Raw genomic sequence first — 9,822 nt, forward strand, 5'->3', positions numbered from 1 at the left:
TTCTTTGATACCAGTCACACGAACTAAAATGTCAACTAATACAACAATTTTGCAATCTATATCACATCAAAGCGCTAAATCAAACAAGTCAAACGATGCTGGAAACGTAAAAAAACCCTAAGGCAACGCTCTGTGTGTAGCCGCCCAACCCTAGCAAACTGAGCGACGTAAGTCGCTCCCCCTTACAATCTCTGTACTGCCAACATGTCCAACATCGACGCCATCACCTCCTCCTTTGCTGTGTCACTGGCGCTTGCTAGCAGCGACGTCATTGATGTTTCCAACACCTCCGGTGGAATCCAACGACGGGACAAGCAGTCTTTTCTCTTGGCACGTCCTCTGGTCAAGAAGCCGGTCGCCTTGAATGATCTGAAACGCTTTCTTCGGCGAGTATGAGTCCTGGTTAAGGACTTTAAGATTCAAGAATGAGCACCAGATTGTTTCGTTCTGGCTTTTGATCTGAGGAATGATCGAAATAAGGTTCTAAAGGGTGGACCTTGGAGATTCCACCAAGCCCCGATCGTTTTTCAGGAATATGACAGAGTTGCGCCTATTGAGGACATTGATCTGACCCTACTCTTCTTCTGGGTTCGCATCAACAACATCCCACCGCTGTTTGAAAAGCCTAACATGATTAGAAACATTGCTTCGGTAGCTGGTAAGTTCCTTGAACTGGATGATAAGCTTTTTGCGAATCAAGGCAAGGTTCGAGTGCATGTGGCTCATGATATCTCAAAACCATTTTTTCTGAAAAAAAAAAAAAAAAAAAAAAAAAAAAAAAAAAAAAAAACCCTATGACTTGCATCTGGGGTTGAAGCTGAAATTTTTATATTTTTTTGAGAACTTGGTGGGAAAGTGTGATCATTGTAATCTAATTTATCATGGGGGTGATCATTGCCCTTTGCTTGGGCGTCATACTACACCGTATACGGGTGAGCAGAGAAAAGACATTGTTGGTCCTTCGTTGGGTTTTGCTGCTAACAAGTTTGTTGATGGGACCTTTCGTTTTCAGGGTGTGAAAACACCGATTCTACAAAATGTTTGCAGGTCACTCTTCCAACCCAAGGAAGCAAGCAAACCACGCAAGCCTATTATCCTGCGTGCAAGAGACCTCACTCTCTCTGAGACTGACAAGGAAGTTCACCAACCTTTGGCATTGGCAATGATTATAGCCCCAACTAATCATGCACCAAACTCTGAGTCGACATGCAACTCCGGATGAGTGCTTGGAGCTTGAGAAGGTGTTGCCATATGAACCTGCAGAGAGCACTCAAAGCCTGAAAACTTCTGAAAACACAGGTATACCTGCAGTGGTGGAGGCAATGGCCAAGGAGAATAGGGGTGACAAGCGTCAACTACCTCCCTCTCCTACAAAATTTCCCCCTAAAGCTCACGTTCCTGCTACCGGAGCTGTTCAAACCTCTCCTCCTCGAGGTTCAAGCGAAGAAACAAAAGATGCCAATGTTCACCAGCAGGTTCTCTGCTAGGTCCATAGGGATGGTTGAAGTGCCTGACAATATTCTCGTACCCAAGGAGCTGGTCTCTGCACACTCTGAAGCTAAAAAGAAAAGAGGAAGGCCATTAGGGGCAAAGAATAAGAACCCTCCAAAGTCGAAGAAGGTGACTGATGCACAAGAGACTTGCTTTGCTTATCTTTCTAAACCTCCTAGCCCAACTGTTAAGGGCAAGGAGCAAATTTTATTTTGTTATGTCTTCTAAACTTTGCCTAATTACTATGCGCTAGTTTTCATAGTTCTTAGGCTCCCTTTTGAATAAGTGAGCACTGGTTGTCTAATGGGTGGTGCTAGCATACCATGTCCTAAACTTGTCCTTGGTATGGCAATGGAAGATATGTATCCGTGCCATTCTGGCTTGAGCATGAATGAAATTGATGGTTTGGTTCACAAAAAAACAAGTCAAACGATAAATGACCTGATTCCCAACGAGTAAAAATACTTTCATTCCAAAATTATCAACCTAACAAAATATGAATCCCTTAATTTCAAATAATAAAGTTGAAATTAACATAGATTTAAACCATCATACTACATGCATTTATATCGCATAAATCTCCTGTTACTATGAAATAAAAAATCTAAATTCAAACACTGATATAGATGAATTTGAATTGTAACCCTTCGAAATGCAATTTAATATAAATGAAGAGCACTTAACCTTTTTTTACCTAATATTTTTTATGGCTGAAATCCAGTACGAGGCTAGATCGTGAAACCTGAAATTAGAAGCATAAAGGGTAACAAATCTAGGATAGAAGGGGATATGGATAAGTTTAAGAGGCGGAAACAAAGCAAGCTAAGATTTGAAAGATTCTGCCTCGTTTGAGAATGAGTCAGTGAGACATCATTATATAGTGAAACATGAAAGTGACATTCAGGGTTACAAAGGGTATAATAGTAATTGAATTTAGAAATGTGTCAACAAATTGTGATAGCATCGCTTCCTAGTCATCGCCTTTGTGACTTTCATGAAGACAACGTGTCAACAAATTGTGATAGCATCGCTTCCTAGTTATTGCCTTTGTGACTTTCATGAAAATAACCCATATATTGGGCTATTAATTACCGTTCCCAATATTAAACCCAAACAAGCCCAAACTGGTATCAGATTGATATAGAAACCGAAATACAATCAATCACTGTAGTTGATTACTCGGTCGTTACTTAATAGACTACCTTAAGATCACCATCAGTTTTGGTAGGTTCAGAATCAATCCCCACCCCATAATCTCATATAATGAAAATTAAAAAAATTAAATAAGCAAAAACTAGGAAAAAATCATAGTAAAAGGAAAATTTGGTTTCACTATATCTAAACCAAAACAGGCTTTATTAAGAAAAAAAAATTAAACGTTGCATTCCAAATTTTTCACAAATGCTACACAAAATAAAATGCAATAGGATGGAATCAAAATTTTCATTCACTTCCCGTTCTCGAAATTGCTCCAAAAAGACACACATAAGGCTTCCAAGATTAAAACAATCAATCAAAACAGCATCGGTATCCAACAGGGGATTGATCGATCCTATACCCCATTTTGTTATGAAAATTTCTAAACTAGACTAGAAATTAAAGTACACAAAGTTATTACAAAGAGGATGATCGAAGTGAATGTTATATCATCACATTTCTAAATGCTGCCAATCTGCGAATGGATGCTAGACTACACCAACCAACTTCTTCTTTGCACTTCGGATCGCTTCTTCCTTCATCTTCACCAGCTCAACAAAACGTTGTTGATACTGTGCATCAATCAAGTCAAGCTCCGCTTTTAAGTGATCATACCGATGTTTGTCCATTGGAGATGACTCAGACTGCAAGGAACAAATGCTTGACGTGCTAAAGCTTTTCCATATCTCCATGCTTGAGATAGTAGAGTTCTTTGACGAATCGCCGGAATTAGCTCCACAGCCACACTTTGTAGCATCTGACCTAGTAGTGGTACATGAGCAATATGCTACAGACGAAGTAGGTTTCCACTTGGGCACAAGCTTCATAACCAATTTATCAATCAACTCAGCCACGGCTGACACATCTTCAGTTGAAAGACCAAGCTCCTGATCAACCATCTCCCCAGCAATCGAAATAGCAGTATCGGAATCAAGATAGAAATCAAACTCAATAGTCTTCTTCCCACGACGACCCCGTGGATCAGCAACACTCAAGGTCAAAGCAATAGTATTGCTACTATCAGAATTCCGCTTTGCTCTTAAAGTCAATTCATTACTCTTTGTGGACCTCTGACACTCCAGAATCGAAGAGCTAGATGATGTGGAACTCTCTTTGACACTTCTGCTATCCATTTCCATGGGAAAAGATTTAGGCACCCTTGAATCATCAGCTGCAAGGAATGGATCTTTCAGGAGCTCCATTGCAGACAATCTCATCGATGCAGGAACTAGACACTTCTCAATGAACTGCTTCACTTGAGGATCCTTCACTTTATTCAGAGAAGCCGGCATTACACCATTGATAACCTTCTTGTAAATATGAGCCGAATTTCGACACTCCTTGTAAGGGTACTCACAAGTCACCATTTCTAGCAAGCACAACCCAAAAGAATAGATATCCACCAACTCATTATACTCCTCGTCATACATCTCCGGCGCTATAAACTCCGGCGTGCCAATCACTCTAAACTCAGTAGTAGGCTGCTGCATCACCAACGCAAACCCCAGATCTCCAATCTTCACTTCCCCATTAAACCCATTAATGAACACATTGTCACACTTCAAATCCCTATGAACAATCGGAGGGTCATGACAGTGCAGATAGCTCAGCCCCTTGAGAATCTGACGCGCCCATTTCTTGATGGCCTTGATCTCAACATGGGTGTGCTTCTTTCGATACTGCTTCAAGCTCCCGGAAGTGAACAGCTCCGTTATCATATTCACAGTCTTCTTCTTCTTCTTCTTGTTCTTCTTGGATTTACAGTCACCATTATCGTCATCATCCTCCACAACCCACCAGCTAAAAAGCTTGATGATGTTCTCATGCTTCAAAGACTTGAGCAGATTAACCTCCGAAAACAATCTCTGAAGCTCAGCCTCGTCCTCAGTCTTGACTTTGCTCCACGCCACTTCAATCCCTTCTTCCTCATCAAAAGCCTTGTACACAGTCTTGAACGCCCCCCTCCCCAAAACGTCGTCGTACCGGAAGTACCTCCCGGCCGGGTCTTGCTCCACAAACTCGTCGTAGTCACACTCACTCGTATCAGATTCGGTCCTCTCCATTAATCTTTCAACAATCTTTCTTTCTTTCTTGGTCTTCAAGAAAACGAAACCACGGCGGGAAAATCTTCAAGAAACGGCGATCGGAAACCGGCAGTGGTGTTCGGAAAAGGCTTCACAGGCGACGGAGTACCAATCGAATTCCATATTCCGGTTGGCGAGGGAGCTTCTTGAACTTATCGGAGACTGACCGGCCATATCTGCATAACTTGGATTGCCAAATTGAGAATTGAATCCCAAAATCTTGTTGAGACCTAGTTAAATTGAGGAGGAGCCCTACAAACAGAGACGAAGAAGTCGAAGGAGATTGGAGCAGAAAGAAACCCTAGAAAATTGAGAGCGAATGTAGAGAGGAAACCCGAGAAATAGAAATAAGGGTGATGGAGAATGAAGGGGGTATATATATAGGTTTAGAGGGGAGATGATGATATAGTACGAGACTATCAGGGACCCTGTTTTCCGCTTCCTAATAGGATTCGTAGCAGAGTCGGAGGCGACTTCAGTTTCAATCTTCCCAGTCATGCCACGTCATCATGATTACATGGCATCACCTTCCAATCAAATTTTTACACCTAAACTATTTTTTTTTTAGAGCAGCTGAAATTCACTAGGTAATATTTTCTGAAAGACTTCTATGGTCTTCTTCCTCCTCATATTTCGATAGTTTTTATATATATATATTCAAAACCGAAATGTAATACAATTCATTAAAAGAATCTGTTCGATATTTCACTATTTAGCAAGTTCAGACATATTCTAGAAATCATACTTTACAAATGTTAAATTTTGAATACATAGAATTCAGAAAATGACACCATAGGGGTAAAACATGATTTTCAAAATATATTCCAATTCACTTGTTTGTTTTTAACTATTTTCCTAATTCTTCGATTTTTTTTAATTTAAAAAAAAAAAAAAAAAAAAAAAAACCAACAACAACAACATGCTTCTAGTACCATGTTATCAACATAAAGGGACCAAAAGATGGCACTCCTCATAAGAAAGCTCTTGATCGAATTAACTGTTATCCAAGTATAGAAACACCAAAATGACTGGCAAGACCAGCATCGCTAAAGTCTTCCAAAATCAATCTTACCCTGATACACCATTTATACTCTCTACTACAATGCTTTGAATTTATCACAATTCATCCTTGCTCTTAGTATCTTCCCCCATCAGTTCGTCAAGGGAGAACTCATCCTCTTCAATGATCTCTCCGTCTTTACCATCCCATGGTTCGCTCTTCACAATGTTAGGGGTGCCGTTCAGAGGCAAGTTTCCCTTTCCACCACGCCCAGCTTCTCTCACAAATTCGCTGAGAAAGAAAGTTGCATGAATTAATTTGGGTTATTGTTAGCAATTTGCAACAGTGGTTCAGAATGAGGGTAGAGACACAGGACTTACGTGATCTGATCAAGCTCGAAGGCACTCTTAAGTGGGGCATAAGCACCTTTTTTCACATTTAAGGCAACCAATGCTGGATATCCATAACCACCAACACCTACGCGATTCTCGAGGTCTTGCTGCTTACCAGCTGCTGCCCAGACATAGCTGCAACATCCATGAACATTCATTTTCAGTAACAATATATTTAGCTTCTCAAGCCAAAGAGGGTTTCATCGCAGGTGCTTTATGCATTATCACAGATGTTTTCACTTTTTTCACTTAGCATTTTGGGGTATATGCCTCGTTGCAGATATAATTACTATTAAATTTAAACAAGATTTCTAGTACAAAATCACAGACAGAAGAGTAGTAAAGGGAACTCCTAACAACTTACCTATACGGACTCTTCTTGAACTTCTCTGCAACAGATAATAACTGCTGAAGGTACTTGTTCCTCCCTTCTGCCTTGGAATCCAAGATATCAGGTAGAAAAGCCACAAAACAGATGGCGGCCGAACCACATTTCTCTTCCAATACATCCTACAGGGAAGATCAATGAAAAGCTTTAGTCCGCAGAATACGACGTCAAACAATTTAAGTACACAGAGGAAACCAAGAGCTTACAGGGCCAGTTAGCTCAGTCACTTCAGGAGGTGCAACATTTGTTTCTAGTTGTTCGAGAGAAAATGATTCAATTGCTGAAGCAGTCCTCGCACCCTCATAAGGTACTGGGCTATCTTTGTCAGCTCCAAATACCAATATTGTTGGGAATCCTTGAACATTGAACCTGCTCATAAGAGACTGGTAAAGTGGCACCTCATTAGAACCATATGATACAATACAAGATATAATAACTTACAGGTCCAAAGCATAATACTTCATGCATCCAATTTATAATACTTCATGTATCCACATATAACATGGTCAGGTATATCAAAAAGAAAAACATGGACATTATCTCTCAGCTAAATCTAGTTATCTAGGGCGGAACGTAACCCATCAGAGTTTATGAATTAGTAGTACATTGGAAAGAAAACACAAATTCAATTAGTATATTTGAAATTCTAATGAGTTTTTAGCTCAAACTTAAAACTAAACTTTGGCAGCAGAGGAACTCAGACACCAATAATGCAGTTCCCACCCAAAATAAAATAAGTAACAACTCTATATGCCAAGTTAATGCCTGAGACCAATTACCTTCTCTGCATCACAGTCAACGTGTCCCAACTTCACCTTTCCCTTCAAGTTTTTGGCAGCCTTCTTCCACTCAGGTGCCAATTTTTTACAGTGCCCGCACCTTTAAGAAAAATGGGGAAGGATGTCAACGATTTGCTACAATATGTTCAATGTGGTTCATAATACAGTCTAATGACTACAGATATCATAAAAGACTACAGACAAAAAGCACTTACCAAGGCGCAAAAAACTCCACAACCCAGAGATCTTTGCTTTTAACAACTAATTCATCAAAATTCTGGGAATTTAGTTCTACTGAAGCATTAGGTTCAGGTTTTTCACTTGATCCTCCAGTTGCTTTTCCACTTAAGCGGTCCTTCAATAGTGCCTTAATCTGTACAAGACCAACGGAATGGTCACGTATACTAATTTTCAGAGAATTTTATGCAAGAGCATTTTATGGCCAAATGAGACGAAACATCATCAATTCATCAGTATCTGACCAATCCATTAATATGTTAACAAAAGCAAATTAACATACTCAAGCAGAAATGACCACAAAGATATGCATCTGGGCATCCACGTACAACCCAGGATTTTCATTTCAACAATATCACAAACAAGGAAATAAACTTGAGAAGTGAAAGAATTTGTGCAAGAGATCATGTTGAACCTGTTTGACTGCAAATTCTGCAATGGGTTTCACTTCTCTCGCTCCCTGATAATCAACGGGAGGCTGTCCAGGTACGAACACCTTTATTGTCGGGAATCCTCTAATCCCATATTCCTGTGGATCTCACAAACAAATGTAACTATTATTACACAAACTAAGCATATAAACCAGAATATCTTCACCAATTGACCTGTCCATATACTATGAAACTGTCCTACTACAGGGCAAGACTTCTAGGAAACAATCAAATGGTTCTCTTTATATCTTCTTTTTTCTAATTTTATGTTCCTTCATATGCAAAGAATACTCAAACTGAACAGGCAGCAACTCAGAAACATGGTCATTAGAGTTCCATATATGTATTTTGACTATTTTCGGAGTTGCAATCCTCCGCTGAGCACAGAACCAGCAATGAAACAAAAAAATTTGAACATTGGGAGGGGAAAAGATAATGTAACATGTGAAATTTGGAGCAGCCTCCATATCCTTCATTCTATACTATTTCAAAAATGGTAAATGAGTACCCGCAACACTGTTGGCATATTCACAGGAGTGAAAACAACCACAAAATCCAAATCTTAATGCAAACATCAGTTCGTTACCAATCTTGAAAAGCATGGGCAAACAACAAGTCCAGCGAGTTTTAAGGCCGAGGTACATTGTCAACCTAATCCTAAAACTCAAAATTTGATTCAAAACTAGTCATTGCAAGAGTGACGATGAAAATACCTGAGCAAGGGACTTGTGCGCATCAGCATCAAGGGCAGCTACGGTTGCCACACCCTTCAACACAGTAGCGGCTTTCTCCCATATGGGAGTCAGAGCTTGACAATGTCCACACCACGGCGCAAAGAATTCAACCAGAACAACTCGGTTCGAGTCCAGAACCTGCCACCATTCCAAACGATTCAATTCAAACCAATACTAGCTAGACTCCATTATGATCCAATCCACCATTAACCACCCAAAAATGATCACAAACAAACATGACAACCTATTCAAACAATTTGTAAGCATTATCCTGGGAATAAACAGTTATCTTCATAAGAATCAAACTTGGTGAGCATCGAAAAAGTTCCAATTTGTGCAAAAATTGACCAACTTTATTTATCCCCTACAATTTATAAACCGGATCTAATGTTCGCACTAAGAGCTCAAGGAGCACTGAATTACTTCTAAAATGAAAAACAATTCGATCAAAAAGACGACGAATTGGAATACAAAAAATGGCAAAAATATGAAGAACTGGGAAAAGGGTACGCCAAAATATTGCGAAAGATTGAAAATTTAACCTTGGACTTGAAGTTGGTGGGAGTCAGCTGAAGCACTGGTGATGACGGTCCGTAAAGCGCATCACAGCCATTGAAGACGAAGAAGAACAAGAAGAAGAAGATTGGTACAGCTCGAAATTGATTCTCTCTCATTCTCATTCTCAATCTCAGAGATTCAATCACTCACTCACTTTCTTTCTCTGCGCGTAAGATTTGTTCTACGAATCACAGAAGAAACCTCTCGAGGCACAGAAGACAAAAAAAGCCCAATATGTTTCTGCTGCTACGTGTGTTGGCCAATGGAAGATTTACACGTCATCTGGCCATAATTTCTCGTCAAGTTTATTGGTGTTTTTCTGTGAGGGATGTGACCAATGGGGTGCTCTTATCTTCATCATAAATGGTTTTTTTTTTTTTTTTTTATCTTAAATTCCTTGACCTACTGGAAAAGGTTTTATTTGTGTTCGGGTCTGTATCTAAAGACTTCACCACATAATGTTTATTTCTTTTAATTAAAATTTAAAAAAAGAATTTAAGTTTGACATAATATAAATAAATAGAGTCACTG

General features: G+C 39.6%; 2 protein-coding genes across 2 annotated transcripts; both read right to left on the reverse strand.

Annotated features, from left to right (window-relative positions):
- Positions 1-2,949: 2,949 nt before the first annotated feature.
- On the reverse strand, positions 2,950-5,565 carry LOC112185957 (probable serine/threonine-protein kinase WNK11). Its single transcript, XM_024324296.2, has one exon. The coding sequence runs from the start codon at positions 4,749-4,751 to the stop codon at positions 3,177-3,179; it is 1,575 nt and encodes a 524-aa protein (XP_024180064.1). The 5' UTR covers positions 4,752-5,565; the 3' UTR covers positions 2,950-3,176.
- Positions 5,566-5,722: 157 nt separating this feature from the next.
- LOC112190591 (protein disulfide isomerase-like 2-3) lies at positions 5,723-9,494 on the reverse strand. The gene is made up of 9 exons (XM_024330037.2): positions 9,276-9,494; positions 8,713-8,871; positions 7,984-8,097; positions 7,547-7,704; positions 7,332-7,431; positions 6,759-6,935; positions 6,529-6,674; positions 6,153-6,299; positions 5,723-6,063 (listed from the first exon to the last, which is right to left on the reverse strand). The coding sequence occupies exons 1-9, from the start codon at positions 9,411-9,413 to the stop codon at positions 5,889-5,891; spliced, it is 1,314 nt and encodes a 437-aa protein (XP_024185805.1). The 5' UTR covers positions 9,414-9,494; the 3' UTR covers positions 5,723-5,888.
- Between the last annotated feature and the right edge of the window lie 328 nt (positions 9,495-9,822).

Source organism: Rosa chinensis, chromosome 2 (assembly GCF_002994745.2).
Source record: "Rosa chinensis cultivar Old Blush chromosome 2, RchiOBHm-V2, whole genome shotgun sequence".
NCBI classification, from domain to species: Eukaryota; Viridiplantae; Streptophyta; class Magnoliopsida; order Rosales; family Rosaceae; genus Rosa; species Rosa chinensis.

Excerpts from the sequence above, each read along its gene's own strand:
- LOC112185957 (XM_024324296.2), bottom strand. The coding sequence starts at position 4,751 with ATGGAGAGGACCGAATCTGATACGAGTGAGTGTGACTACGACGAGTTT.
- LOC112190591 (XM_024330037.2), bottom strand. The coding sequence starts at position 9,413 with ATGAGAATGAGAGAGAATCAATTTCGAGCTGTACCAATCTTCTTCTTC. Across the intron at positions 7,705-7,983 it reads CAGAATTTGCAGTCAAACAG|ATTAAGGCACTATTGAAGGA; the intron begins GTTCAACATGAT and ends GGTCTTGTACAG. Across the intron at positions 6,300-6,528 it reads TTCAAGAAGAGTCCGTATAG|CTATGTCTGGGCAGCAGCTG; the intron begins GTAAGTTGTTAG and ends TGGATGTTGCAG.